We start from the raw sequence: 17,041 nt of genomic DNA on the forward strand, positions 1-17,041 counted from the left end.
GATTAATAAATCTGAAACAAGACTTTTTCAGCCCGAAAGAAGTATAAAATTTAATCACTTAAATAATTCGTCTTATTCACCACGGGAAATAAAGTAAACTGATATCATCGTGTGATAAATAATAAAGGCGTATTGGAGCTAAATAATATTATAATCTTATATAATCTTATAAATACAGCACAAGATGAAGTCCGTAATATAATGTTGATCCTTTTAAACTGACTACACTATTTTTTCACCGATTTTTATGTTTTTTTTTTTTTTTTTTAAAGCGGGTTATTTATATATTTTTATATATTTCATATATCCCGGTATTTCATATATTCCGTGGCACTACTACCTACTAGAGGTTATAGGTCTATATTTTTTGAAGTGATGGTTGTAACGTCAGCGAAAGTAGCAAATAGTGGTCACTGGTCGTGTTTTCAGGAATAGCGGTAAAAAATTCCGGAGTAAAATCGTCCGGGTAAAAAAGTCCGCTGTAGAAAAGTCCTAAACCTAAAAAGTCCAGTTTATATTAAATATGTATTTATATATAACAGTACCTATTAAAAAAAAATAGCTGATTTATCTATCATAAAAAAATAAGATATTTAAAAAAATTGCGTATCTAACTATCGTCAAAAAAAAAATGATATATTTAAAAAAAAATTACTGTAGGTATCTATAATATAATGTAATTGTATATAGGTAACAATATTAAAAAAAGCTCATTCAACTATCATCAAAAAAAAAAAGCGGGTAAGTGGATGTCGCTCTGCTGTACATTAGGTGGTGGGGTGGACCTCTGACTAAGGTAGGTTAGATTTGAATGAAATTATAGGTATCATTGTATACGAAAAACGATTCTGGACGGAGATGATTTGTCTAGGATATATTATATTTAAATATTGTCATATATATATATTCTATTTTGAAACAAATATATTATTTTTCAATTAGGACGCATTTTGAATAAGGCATGGTTAATCAATTTTTCCAAAAACATTGCATGTAGTTATCATAATTCATAATACCTTATATTATCATAGATATACATATACCTGATTTCATAAAAATTTAAAACTCAAACGCTCAAAAAATTTTTCCTATAATGACGCTTCAAATGTTCTCTGTAGCTATTTGAAGCAAAACTAATGTATAACTTAGTGTTGAATTTTTTAACCTTAGATATAAATACAAAGAATTTTATGAATTTTGAACTACAAAATAATTTGCAAATATTCATGGTTTTGACGAATTTTTGTCAATATTTGAACTTCAAATGCTAATGAAAAAAAATTTGTGCTTATGTATTCTTATAATTTTTTAATCACTATAAGGATAACTTATGAGAAACTTTGTATTACATTTTTAAGTATTTTGAAAGGGCCAAAAAAATTTTATCGACACTTCAAAAAAAATTTTCAGAAAAATTTAAAATTGCAGTTGTCTATAAATACCTCAAAAAAAGTCAGAATATTTTGAAAATTAAATCATGTAAAAAAAATGCCAATCTAAATAACTGGTAAAATTTTCAAGTATATACGACTTATACTTTTTGAATAATAACAAATGTTTAAAATCGTTTGAGGATAAATCGTTATCATTACGCTATTTGGTAAAAATTTAAAATTCAAACGCACATAAAATTTTCCCTATAATGATGCTTCGAGTTTTCATTATAGCTACTTGAAAGAAAACTTATGGAAAACTTAGTGTTGTATTTTTAATCTTTAGTTATAAACACAAAAAATTTTATGATTTTTCAACTTCAAAATTACTTTCAAACTTTCACGTTTTCGACAGATTTCGTAAAAATTTGAACTATAACGCTTATAAAAAAATTGTGACTAACGATTTTTAATTTTTTTTTTTAAATAAGCTACAATAAGAACAACTCATAAGGAACCTTGAATTAAATTTTCAAGTTTTTAAGGTCATCCAAAATTTTTTTACCGACACTTCAAAAAAAAAAATTCTCATAATAATCGAAAATTTCAGTGGTCTATAAATATCACAAAAAAGTCAAAAATTTTTGAAAATTAAACTGTATATACACAGATAACGCTAACATAAACATCTTGCGAAAATTTCAAGTATTTACAGTGATTAGGTTTTGAATCGATTTGGTCGAAAACTGGTTTTGCGTAAAAATTCCCGTTTTTTGTCATTTTTTTTTTTGTTTTTCTCGATTTTTTTGAAAACTGTTGGAAAATGTTTACTTTTGACCTATATAATGCACCAAAGATATTCACTTTTACATCGGAAACCACCCCTAAAATTGAAATTGAAGCATTATTTCGACTAGTTATGCTGTACACAGACACACACACACAAAAAAAAAAACACAACACCATTATAAAATCAATACATTCATCACTTCGTTCGGAATCTAAAACATGTTACAATACATACACAGTGTCAATATGGAGTATTTATAACACGTCATAAACAAAAGCAACCGAAATGTATAAATACATTTTTTTTTTCAAATATCAAATATCAAAAAAAAAGTTTTTCTTAATACAAAAATTAGTTGTATAATATTATGAATCATTCTGTGTATAGCGTGCGTCCAATGTACATACAGAAGTTTCAAGCGTTAATTGTATCACAGTATCACTGCTCGTGACAGTTTTTGAAAAATAGTTTCAATTTATCTCATCACGATTTATAATTCCGTAAGTACCGCGATCGTGTCTAAATATTAAACAAAAACCTGTTTTGCTGACAAACATTTAATTTGTAAACATAATAAATATACATAGCAGGTGATGCTGTGAAAAAAGTTAAATGCTTTTTTCAAACTTTAAAACGCAAGCCTGTGCGCTTTCGATAAGTTTTCGACTACACTAATCTGTATAGTTTTTGTGAGAAAAAAAATATACAGGCGTATAAAACGACTTGATTTTCAAACGACAAGTCGCGGTATCGGTAATACGCATAGTTATTTTACTGTTTTATTGTACTTTTTCAGCGCTCATCCGACGAAAAAGAAAGTGGTCCAGCGGTTACTGGCAGAAGGACGTTTGGAGATCACTACCGGGGGATGGGTGATGACTGACGAAGCTACAACTCACGTCTATGCCATGTTGGATCAATTGATCGAAGGTAATGTAATAATATAATTCTGCGAAATTGCATTAACAGTGCAAACGCGTACAACGAGGCGTCATATATATATATATAACATAACAGGTATACTTACTCACACTTCATCACTGCAGTTATTATAGTTATTTACTTATTATATTATTATTGTGCACGGCGATATTGGTCGCGCTCTCAACATTCTCCACTTTGATTTGATCCTCATACTATATAAAGGTATAATTCGGTATATATTTAGTTCGTCCAATACCTTGAAAAGAGTTTCCCTCCTTTTATGTACTCGAACAGCACATCAATCGTATTATATCAACTTATAATAATAATTGCTTTCAAATTTGATTTCCAATGATTTTCTTCCATTTTTATTTATTTCATAATTCTACGTATACACATACAAAGATTTCTTCATTTTCGTGTCTTCTCAATCCGCAATTTTGATGATTTTCCAAGAACAATTATTATTTATTCTTATGGATATTAGAATTTTCATGTTCCGATGAATATTGTATTATTATATACGTTGGACACTTTTTACCAGCACTTTAAATCCATCTAAGATCTAAGTTCTGCACTGTGTATAATTTCGAGACGCTGTTCTCGTTTAAGTTTTAAAATAATTTACATGATTATGTGCAAGCTAATTAATTGTTTTAAAACTCAAATAACTCGGTCAAGTGATGGATTAGCTGCATTAATCAGATTTGTATAAAAAATGTACAGTCAACTCGCGATATAACGAAAATCTCGATATAACGAATAAAACTACCGGTCCCTTGAAAATATCGCGGTAGTTATAACGAACAAATGTAATGTATTTATGTCCCCTCGATGTAGCGAAGCGTTTTTGATCAAAACTCTCGCGATGTAACGAATTTTTATAAATTTGAGCTTTCTATTACGAATTTTTAATTTTAATTAAGATAAGATACATGTCTCTATGAAAATTTTATATATTTTTAAGTAGTATATAGGTTATATAAGTATGTTGCTATTACCACATAATAGATTACGAAGTTTTTCTGATGATTATCATGCGATAGTACACTCAAGTACAGTATCGCAATTAAGATAAGACTTATGTCGATTAGTGGCTCTACGCAAAATATAATATATTTTATACATATGTATACGAATAATAAAATTATTAAATAAATATGTACATACATATGTATTTGTATTTTATTGATTTAAATTTTGAATTTTTGTTTTAAATCTCGTTATAACGAATTCAATCGACTGGTATATTCTCTTGATATAACGAATTTCGATGTAACGAACTTTCGATATAACGAATTTTTTTTTTCGGTCCCTTGAAATTCGTTATATCGTGAGTTGACTGTATATACATATTAGCAGTTCGGCCGATATTACCCTCGCTTTCACACAATCTTTATTACATTTATTTCGGTATATATTTATTTTGTATTTTGTACAATTTTAAATGTGCGTTCCTCAAAGACTTGGAGCTCGGAGATGATTACTCCCCCTCCCCCCTCTAATCAAATATTTTTATTGGTCACGAATTCACGATTCCCACTTGCAGGCAATTATACATCGCCTTCAATGAGGCGTTTGTTCCCCGACTTATATATTATAAATGAACAAAAGGACGATGAATTTATTACCGTCTTCTTGAGTACGCTTTTAATAACTCAAATAATTTCCAGCTTTCCGTCTTCTCGTTGTCGTTCCACTCGAACCTTTATTCCACAGCCGTGGCGTTGGTAGGGTAGTAGGTAGTAGGTACTCTGTTCATTTTTTTTTTCCCATTATTAATATTACTAACTGTTGTACTGCTGTAATACGCCCTATTTAACGGTGGGAACACGTTTTTTTTACTCGTTTTTCCGAACAACAGCTCTAACAGACGACGGCAACAGCACTTTGTTAGTTAGGCTTCTCCGAGGAGCGCACTCTACAAAGTGCAATCACTTATTCGCGTTCATTATTTTATTAATGGGAAATAATCTGCTACAGCGTTTTGGTTACATTTTTTTTTTCGTTATAATAAAGAAGGGTGGAGGTGAAAAATTAGAGTTTCGTTTATTTATACATGTTTCATAATATAATCGTTGCAGTATATATACAATAAAAAATCGTTTATCATTATATATACGTATACAAGGCCGCTTATTTCGACGAACGCGTAGGATATAATGGCTTAGGGGTCGTTTAGATTTAATTTTCGATCTTACCAGCTCACTTCGCTGGGAGATAGGACATTAGCATTGATCAATTACACTTCGATTAAAATGCATAATCCTATCAGTGGTGGATTCGAGGGGGGGCGACGTGGCGATTACCCCTCCCAGGGGAATTCTTTTTACTTAAATTATAGCACCGTATGATAAAAACATGAAATTCATAAGTCATAGCTATTAGCTAAAACATTAAATTTATAAATAATTGATAAAAAAAAAGTATTTTTTTTTTAATATGAAAATCGGAAATATGTATTCGGATTTCAGTAACGTCTTTGTTATTACCTATCAATCTATGATACCAATTCGCCCCCTCCTCATATGATCTTCAGATCCGCTAGGTACTGAATCCTATACGTAATGTGTACGTATATTTGTTTAATATCCGTCGAAAAAATGTCATCTTTATTATTAGGCATTATGTCATTGCATGGTATAATATAATACACTTTATACACTTATTATAATAATATAAACACAAAAACTAGCGACGATCATTCATCCGAATCGAAAGCCAATAAAAGATACGCATACACCGGTGGATTATAATATTAAATAATAAATATGGATATTACAATATTTCTATCAGACTTAGTTTTTTTTTTTTTGTATACATTGGCGAATAATCGTTAATTATACACTTATCTACCTATAAGCCTGCAATATATATCTTCAATCATACAATAATAATATTAGGTATATTAATAATAATACGTGGAGTTTAAATATTCGTCATACACGCGTGGTTTTATGTGGCGATAGAAATAATTATAACAATAATAACGACGATATTATTATGCGTATAATATTTTATTATATTGAGGCATTTATATACAAAAGTTCAGGCATATATATATATTTTGCCATATAAGTAAGTGCCATAAACATAATAGTAGTTACACGACAATCTGCTGCAACCTGTCCGTCTGCATCGACGACGACGACGAAGACGCAAAATCATAAGACCGTGAATTTTATGGGTGATGGATGACGGTGTATATACAACTACGTGTTTACACGCATATCGTCATTATTGTTACATAATATTCGGCACGTCATAATAATATCAGACTCGTGTATTTTTAACACACACGACACCCCTTGCGCTTTATGTACCTACCTATAATGTGTGTGTTCACGAAATCTTCGTGTCGAGACTAATCACGAATACAGCTAGCAGCTCCCCTGCACGCCTAACCACACCGACCAAAATGTAACCGACCTAATGTAATAATATTATACACCTATAATATTATTACGTTGATCTCGCGTACCTAAGCCTATATATATATATAATATAATATGTGTTATATTATTATTCCGCCGAGATTCTGCTCTCGTCAAACTCCCTCCCCACAGTTTTGGTAAGGGGTTGTTTGCATAACCCGAACGAGTAGATTATGCACAGCGATCCCTCTCTGACGTGCCAAATATTATATCGAAAGCCATACATTATATTATTATTATGCCACAGCATTGTTCTTCGCTATGCACGATGCACATACACGCGGGCTTTTTGAGCGTACCTATATATATATTTATGTTTATTGTGTATAATATTTTCGCGTGTGTCGGTGCGTATATTATAATAATAATATTATATTATGGGTGTAACAGTATAATATCAATCATACTTATATAGCCCCAAAGAGTTATTGTTATTACTTATAATATATTTTAGCTTTCGGCGTGTGTTTGGCGAGGATTCGTACATTATTATTATTTTTATTATCATACAAAACGTGGTCGTCCTTATATTAGTTATATTATAATATTATAATAATTAATAACAATATCATATCATATATACGATATTCATGTTCGATTATATAACGGTGACGGTCAGTTCCTTCTTCTTCCGGAGGACGCGTCGAACACTGACGATTTGAAACGATTATCGATTGTGAAACTCAAACAAGCGAGATAACATTTGCGACTTTTAGATTTGAATCTCAGTGCATAGATTTTTCTAGAATTTTCCATACAAAATAAGATCTCGTAGATAATTGCGGATACTCTATAGATACTTATTGCAGCTTTTTTGCACAATTCGTCAGTCTAATCTATAAAAGTAAAAATCTAAAATTTACTTAGTTTTGAGAATGGTTATCAATATACTAATAATTAATGACTATAAATATGTTACTAATATGTGCTGTTCTAATTTTATATTGATACACCTTGCAATATTAATTTGTAAAAATTAAACTTTACGTGATGGAAATGAACCAATTGCATGATATTATTTAAAAATACTTATGATTGTATAATCAATAATTCTTATTTACCAGTAGTATATAAATAAATACATGATGAATTATCTATAATTATAAGTGATAACAGATCGTGGTGGTGTGGTGTAAAGCAATTGTAATTAGTTTTGGCGAAACGTATTATATTAGCTCACCCCATTTTTATGCTTAAATTATGCATATATTCAAATTCTGATTTTTGAAATTTTTAAGTGTAGTTAAAGACGATATTTTTGAGTACTTAGATTTTTCACAACTTTTAAGGAGTATCCTGTAGTGATGCCAACTTTGGTTTTTCAAATGACAACCTATATGTTTTAAAGCAAAATTTGATTCAGATAATTTTTCTGAAAATTTTGACATATTGCAAACAAAATTCGAACGAAAACTTCCAGACTTATTCTACTTGAAATACTAAGGAATAAGGATAAAAGTCTAATACTTAAATACCTACGTTGTAAATGGATACGATAATTATAATTCGGTATACAATATAAAAATAAAATATCTGTTAATAATCACTACTTATTACTAAATGGCCAAGGTTAGGTACTAAATGTAGGTATTTAAGTATTAGACTTTTATCCTTATTCCTTAGTATTTCAAGTAGAATAACTCTGGAAGTTTTCGTTCGAATTTTGATTGCAATATGTCAACATTTTCAGAAAAGTTATCTGAATAACATTTTGCTTTAAAACATATATAGGTTGTCATTTGAAAAACCAAAGTTGGTATCGCTACAACAGGATAGGTACTCCTTAAAAGTTGTGAAAAATCTAAGTACTCAAAAATATCGTCTTTAACTACACTTAAAAATTCCAAAAATCAGAAATGTGCAGATGACTACCTTAAACGTGTTTTAACAGTGCAAGTACATTGTTATGCAGTCTAAGTAGTAAGTAGTCCAACTACGCAAGCGTATAGGAGTCGTAAACAATTGCAGGTATGTGTTTTTAAATACTTCATAGTATGACCATGGTGATGTTTGTCCGCGGAAAAAGCGGATTATATGCATACGATGATATGATACAATGATATGCATGTAATGCCTGTTTACAGCTCGAACGGGTTCAGCATAAATTCTTTAATAATACTTTGAATGTAAACTGCACCCCTCATGATTATACTATCCTTCACCATCTCCTTAATTTCCTAATCTTCCTTAGCTGACCGTCGTCGATCTCATAATCTTGGTTTTCTTAATAACCTCTTATCGGGCTCTGACAACTCCTCTTATTTAATTATCTTCAGAATTCCTGTTAAATGCACCCGCAACCCACATACTTTCGTCATTCCACATTGCCCTACAAATTATTTAATAAACGACCCCATTAACCGTATATGATGAAGTTAGCCAACGAGATCCGTTGTTTTTTCCGTAGAATATATACTTTTTATTTTTATTCATTTTATTTTGATTTTATCATCTATTACACTTGTATATCTATGTTCCGCGCTTTCTTTATGCAGTATTTAATATTTTGTCAATATTACACCACAATTTTTATAACCACTAACCTGAGCTCACGCGCGTTTATATTTAATAAATAAATAAATAATGTACCCGGAGTAATCTATAGGACAACCAAACAGATGAAGATGGTAAAATTTAGAATTTAAAAAAAAAAAAATTAAAAAAAAAAATGGTTCTGATATAGTAAAATGATGATTAGCAAAAATATAATAATTTATAGATCAACAACATAGTATTTTTATTGTTCAATAACAACACTATATATAATATTAATGTCGCATAAATCCGCAAGATGGTGGAACGCAAAACGCGCTTATAGAAACGATAAACCAGCTGATAATATCATAATATAGTGTAGGATATAATAGCTAAGTCTATATAAATACTGCAAACACTGAAACACTGAAACATGCGAGTAAACTTACAAGATATAACGATATAAAATAATAATATCGAATTATATACTTACAGTGGCGTAATTACGGGGGGGGGGGGGGATTTGGGTGTCGTACCCCCCCCCCCATGACCTTTTTTTTTGAAGACTGGTTAACTACATTCACCTATATACTTCTTTATCTAATAATATTATTATTTTTTTTTAATATACATATATATAATAATATATAATGAAATCAAATACCTCGGCGAATTAATATTATTATAAATAGTCTAAATTTTATACTTTATAGAAATAATGCAAAAAAAACAAATCCTTTATGCTAGTTGTACATAAATACTTCGTACCTAGTTCGTTTTAAATGCAGCCACGCAAGTTTATAAGTATCACTATTGCAGTATTGCAATATGTTTTGTATATGTTTTGAGTTTGTTTATGCATTGTGTAGTGGTGCAAAAATAAATCCCGAGCAGTAAAGTATTTTATTTTATAGTGGATCGACGACGCTCGAAGATTATCAGATTATTTTATCTAGATTAAGGACTATTGTCATATCTATCATATCTTATCCTATCCTACTATTTTTTCGTAGTCCTATTGAACTAAAAATAACTTATCGATTTGTACAATTAATCGAAATTTATTCCATGTCTCATGTGTACATAAATATATTGCTCTGAATTCTGAAAGGTGCTTATAATAAATACTTTTGATTTTTTTTTATGGTGGTGGGGTATAGGTAAAATGTTAAAACATATTATCCCCCCTACAAACATAGCCAAATTACGTCACTCTATATACAGATACGACTATTGTGTCATGTATTATGTATAAAGCATTGATTATACCTAATAATTAAGAGGACGCCACATCCACATGACGTGTTGTCTCCGTCTTACAATTGCGTAACATACAGCAAATTTTACGCTCAGCAGATCACGTTTAGTTCCGTTAGTTTGAAATTTAGAGCGAATTGAGCTGTTATACAAGTTAAAGGTAACATGTTTATCTAGAGCATCTCGTGGGCATTTTATATTATAGTTAAATTTAAACTCGAGTTATAATAGTATTTTAAGATATACAAAAAATTTACAATTTTAAAATATACTCATAACTTGCTCTAAAGTCAAAATATAATAAAAAGACTATGAGGTTCCCTAGATAAACATGGTACCTTTAATTTTTATGTGGTAAATTAACCCTAAATTTTAAGCTAACGGAGCTAAACGTGATCTGCTGGGCATACAATTTGGTATGTTACGCACTTGTAAGACGGAGACAACACGTCATGCAAGTGTGGCGTCCTCTAATAACACTATAATGTTTATAATCAATGGTATAAGCCTGCCTGTCTGTATAAGTAAATATTCTAATAAAATGCAATAATATTATGTACGCTCACGAATTAATCATTGTTTAATCTAATGTCTCAATCCTGAGCGTTTTATTTGTTCGTTATTACATCTCCTCTCTTTTACTCTCTCTCTCGCGCGCGCTTTCTTGGAAGTCGGAGATTTACACATTATATTCATCGGTGACAGAGACAATTTTATATTGTGTTTAACTGCAACATTGCTGTGGTGCACGGTCGTTTAATTCGGTCCACGAGTTATGCCGCAAGTGATTTCTCTAGAGGACGACACCGCGACAGTCTCAGAATAATTTCTTTTCTCGGTCATACGCGCACGTGATAAAAAATATACATATATGTATATGCATATTATTATTATTAGTATTATGTAGCGATTCCGTGAGCACGTCTCTCTAGTCATGATTCTCCGGATAAGTAAGTAAAAAAAAAAAATACATATATATTATTATGTAGTTCAATGTACGATTTGTCAGCTGCTCGGAGGATTATTATTTATTCATATAATATTTTGGACGCAGTCCCATTGCGTGATGTGTATAGAGACGGTGCATTATAGATAAAGAGAGAGTTATGACTTTGTAACGTATAAGATAATCGGTTCGAGTAATCGAGTACAATAATAATAATAATAATATGATGGATCGCCGCTATTCCGTCCTGTTCAACAAAAAATACCACCTTATGCATCTGTGTACCTATATATATATATATTATATATGAACCCAAAATATTATTCCATGGTAAACTCTTTGCGATGTTCCTGCGAGTAAATCATCGCAACCGGAACGACGAATCACAATTTTATATCAGCTTATATAAGAATATAGCGCCGTAATCATAATATATAGACTGAACAAATATCATATATGAACATAATAGAAAGATATTATAATATAAAACTGCTAGATGGTCGAATAATTCGACCGTAGCCATTTTCTTTTAAAAACGATCTACCGTTTTCCTTCAAAATAAAAATTAAAAATAATTCTTGACCATTCACCTCCACATAAATAATAAATAAAATAATAAAATAGTCAGAATAAATAATTTATACATATATTAAACAAAATATCCTTGTACGAGTATTATCAATGAAAATGTTGCTTGATTTAACAATATTTTGATTAATATACAGTCAATGAAAAACTTTGTTGATTAAGAGAACGTTATATTCAAAAGGTAAATTATAACAATAAATTATACGTAAAAATAAAACTTGAAAAAAAAAATTCATAATTCTGAAATGTTTCACAATTTTAAATTTGATGACATTTTCAAACACTAGATTGTGGGCTGTAATATACTAATATGCGATAACAGATATAAACAAATCCCACACAACATTATATGGTGCCCAATTTTGATGTGTAATGATATCATATTATTATAATAATTTTACTATAAATTTATCACTGCTTCAAATAAAACGTTGATTATTTTAACGGAGAAAAATTATTCAGTAAATTGTGCACAATGATAGGTGGTACAATAGCAATGTTTTAATCCGCTTATATTATACTGTGGCACGGGTTACGGTGGTAATATTATTATGTACTTAAATACAATGCTCGTGTTAATAACATCATGTAATAATTCATCATATCTAGGTGGCTAAATTTGATATTATTCTCTTGATGGTGCTCGGGACATTGTTTTTAAATGTAGAATTATTTTTACCCATCCACCCTGATAAGTGTAACATAGGTATAATATTAACCAGATCATTAGTTTCACTTCACTCGCATGCTACACGTAGCGGTTCAAGTGGCTCAAAACAAGGAGAGGTCATTAAAATGTCGGAAATACTCTGTATATACTCGCATTCTATTATCTAAAGCACATCCATTATTCTTATAAAAATATATTTTTTAACACTATAGCGTGGTTTTATATTATAATATAATAGTTTTTAGTAAATATATAGTTTTCACGAAAACTATTGGTAACGCGTATCGTTATTATTATACCTAGGTAGTTGAGAATGAGTTAAGTTTTAGTGTGAGGTGTCTAGAACACTAAGGGTTTAAATGGAGTTTAAAAAAATCTGAGTTAAGTGCACAACTAAAATACCAATTTTCCATTTTATTTGGTGGTAAATAAATATAAATGAATTATTTGTTTTGTGCTGCGATCTAGTAGCAAATCCATTTTAACTCCAAACAAAAATTACATTTAGAATCTAGATTAGAACTTTGAACTCGATTATTACGAAATACAAATAATATATTTTACCCCTTGTGTTCTAGGCATTTCGTATAGAATAGATCCCAACATGATCTTCTTATTCTTCTTCCAATGCATAATATCTGTTAATCATAAATAATATAATATTTAATAATTAAATTGTACATGTTAAAAAAAATCAGCTATAATAGCTATATCCTCTCTCCCCTTCCATTGACAAAATCATGACCACCAGAGTATAGGCAAAACATTAGTCAAAAACAAATATCGAAAAATGTACACTACCGTCTGGCCATCAATATATAAGTAAGTACCCATCAATTTTACGGAATTCGTAAATAACATATTATATGAATTAGATACCGGCCCGTCCATTTAGGTGCAATATTTTCACTGCACCCTAAGGCCACCAGTCAAACCTAACCTAAATATATTTAGTATTTACTGACATATTGTATATTTAACGTGGCCATACGTCTCGCTTTGTGCGGGACAGGACGCTTTCGAGATAAGTGTTCCCCAAGGAACCTAAAAATGTCCCGCTTTAAGAAAAGTCGAGTTGTGGACTGTGGTAGGTCTTTGTTGATCACATAATATATCACAATCATGAATTTATACTGTACTTATACAGTTAACAGTATATGTAAAGGTACCTACATATTTTATATATACAGATATACTGTAAAACACTAAAACCCATAGTCCATAGATTGTTGGGAGTCTATTGTTATTAATATATTATTTGTCATTTTTATATAAAGAACTAATGTTTTTTTTTTTCAATGAAAGAAATTGTTATTTTACGTAAAATAAATGGTTTTCTTATTAAAAAGTACAGGTGTCCCGATTTGAAAAAAAAATCATGGTCACGTTATACATATTATACTTTTTAATATTTATAAAGGTATAATAATGTAACCAGGTATTATTATGGTACCATAAGATGTACCATGCGTACGATAAATTATCGATCGGTCAACCGTCGAGTTGGGTCCCGTTCGTCCATCTCGGAATCGTCAATGATGACGGTCGATACGGAAAACCGAACGGCAAAACTTATCTCTCGCAACGAGAAATATTTATTCGTATCTGCGGGTACATGATATTATTATTATTACATTACGTTATAGTTATGTTATTGTGTACAGTGTACGTATGCGATCGTTCTCGTCACTTTCAAAAGTAGGTATATAATAGTATAATGTTGTACATAACCTCACGAACACACGCGTACTTCAACGGGACGCAAAGCGACGAGTACCTACTACCCATTGCATTTACGTGCGTTGTTCGTGATGTTATATCATAATACGCCGTCGACTGCAGCCGTTGCGTTTTAGGACCCTCCGAGGCAGGTCGCAGGTATAGGCACACTCACACCCGCACACCCACACACGCACGCACAATCTCTCTACTACTACGACACTCGAGTAAGCTCTTCCGAAGCTTGTTAAAAACGTCGAGTTGCGTTCGACGTTATTATATACGAATATGCACACGCGAAAAGGGAGTGTCTGAAACGAGTATATTATAATATATTATTATTATGTTATATAATATTATTATTGTGCGTTTGATAGTGCGCATGCGCAGGTTTGCGAGACGAGGGCGCAGAATAATAATAATTGCGAGAAACGCAGCTCCTATTATAATATTATTGTTTGTGCGTGTGTGTGCTTAATTAAGACCGGAACTGAGGCCATAATCCATTATCGGATCACGGAAGCCCTCCTCGAGAAAATCGTCGATCAACTGTACCTACTATATACCTATTATTGTGCGTATGTACGGCGATTGTTGTGTTAAATTAGGTGAAATTCACGGCCGGCACGCGACGCGTCGAAAATAAAAACTGCACCGCACGTTATAGGTATACTACTTCGTATATACCGACGGCGAACTGCACTGCCCCACGTGCGTATTTAACTAGGTTATTACGTGCGTGAACTTTGTTAACGAGTTTTGTGTGACTACGTTATTGAGTCATAAACCCGCCAGAAACTGTCGGCGAGGTGCGTTATTCGTCCATACGTCTCACTTTTGAAATGCATTTTTATTTCCAATTTATTGACGATTGTTTTATTTCAAAGAAAAACATGCGATGAGTATTCGGTATTGTTGGTTCACATAACATTAAACTGTGTGTATGTGTGAAATGTGCATCGTGATAATACCATAATTATATATGGTAATAGCGAATAATTCTTAATAGTGGTAGTTCTAGAACCATTACCATAACTAAAATTATAATTTAATAATGTGACAACGCTCTGCAGGGTTTATGATATTTTTTTAATAGGTTCATATAAATGTAAATAATTTGTATTCGAAAATTAAATCTTGAGTTCTATCGACAAACACGTATTCAATAAATAATTCATGCCTATAATAATATTAGTAAATAAGTAGTTACTAATAATTAACTCTATACATTATCATTTAGTTCAATAAAACATTTAATAAAGTATATAAAATTACTCAAACACCAAAAATCAAATCAACATTTTTTAACGACAATAATATTATATTATATAACCCTATGATTACTTATAACACCATAAATAAAAAAAAGCGGGTAAGTCGTGGATGTCACTCTGCTATAAAGTAGATTACTATATTATAATGGATGGAATTAAATTTGAATCCAATAATGATATTATATCATTGTATACAAAAAACGATTCTGAGCGTAGACGGTTTATCTGTCTAGGATATATTATAGATTATTAAACATTTTCAAATCTTAGATTTAAAAAGAAAAATTGTAATGAATTTCTAGCATAAAATATTTTGTGAAATTTCGTGATTTTTACGTATGTTGTCAAAATTCAAACTTTGAATGCTTATAAAAAAAAATGTAACTATATATTTCTTTTATTTTTCACCTGCTATTATAAAAATATGTTAGGAGCTTTGTATTTAATTTTTGAATCTTAGATTTAAAAAGAAAAACTTTTATGAATTTCTACCTAAGATAATTTGAACTTTGCCGTAATTTTTACGTATTTAGTCAAGATTTGAACTTTAAATGCTTATAAAATAAAATCATGCCAATGTATTTTTATTATTTTTCAACATCTATTGTAACAATATATAAGAAGCCTTGTATTAAATTTTCAAGCTTTTTTACCTTAAAAATAAATTTTTATCGATATTTAAAGAAAAAAAAATTAAAATGTCGGTAAACAGCTCAAAACAAATCTAAAGATTTTGAAAAACCCTATTAAATATATAAAATGCCTATACAATCATTCAGTAAAAATTTTAAGTATCTGCGGTAATTTGTTTTAGAGATACACCAAAAAAAAAAAAATCGCTAAATGAGAAATCTGGTGAAAATCCAATGTAGTTGTAAAAATTTAAATTTCAAACGCCCATAAAACCTTAATTTGACTTTTTGGTGGAAATTTTTTTTTTGTGATAAAGATTGACTAACTTGTAAGGAATCTTGTATTACATTTTCAAATCTTAGATTTAAACAGAAATTTTTTTTTGAATTTCTAGTACCTATAAAATAATTTACGAATTTTCCCCGGAATTTTCGTAATTTTTACGTATGTTGTCGAAATTCAAACTTTGAATGCTTATAACAAAAAAATTGTGGCTATGAATTTATTTTATTTTTCAACTGCTATTGTAACAATATGTTAGGAGCCTTGTATTAAATTTTCCAGTTTTTCTACCTAAAGAATACAATTTTATCGATATTAATTTAAAAAAAACTAATAATGATCGAAAATTACAAATACCTATGAATAATTCAACCTAAGTCAAAAATTTTGCATGGTGGATAGAATATACATATTATATAAACATTCAGAGAAAATTGCATGTATATATGGTCATTTGTTTTAAAGTTACATCAAAAACCAAAATCGATTTTATCGAAAACTGATTGTGCGTAAAATTTCCCGTTTTTCCCTTAATTTTTAGTTTGTTTATTCCGATGATTTAGAAAATATTCTTAGCTCAAAATATCGTGTTTTCAAGAAAACCTACGGATAGGCTTAAAAAAAAGTTAAATCTTACACATTTGAATAGGTACCCACAGTAAATTAGATTTGTAAT

General features: G+C 30.2%; 1 protein-coding gene across 1 annotated transcript in view; it reads left to right on the forward strand.

The window, feature by feature from the left end:
* alpha-Man-IIb (alpha-Mannosidase class II b) overlaps window positions 1-17,041 on the forward strand; it is a 160,682-nt gene that overhangs the window by 138,369 nt on the left and 5,272 nt on the right. The window contains exon 4 of the mRNA XM_089226720.1: window positions 2,960-3,093. Within this exon, the coding sequence (XP_089082846.1) occupies window positions 2,960-3,093 (134 nt within the window). The remainder of the gene's footprint in view (window positions 1-2,959; window positions 3,094-17,041) is intronic.

Source organism: Diuraphis noxia, unplaced genomic scaffold (genome assembly GCF_037042655.1).
Source record: "Diuraphis noxia isolate RWA-SAM2 unplaced genomic scaffold, SU_Dnox_SAM2 contig0004, whole genome shotgun sequence".
Classification (NCBI taxonomy): domain Eukaryota; kingdom Metazoa; phylum Arthropoda; class Insecta; order Hemiptera; family Aphididae; genus Diuraphis; species Diuraphis noxia.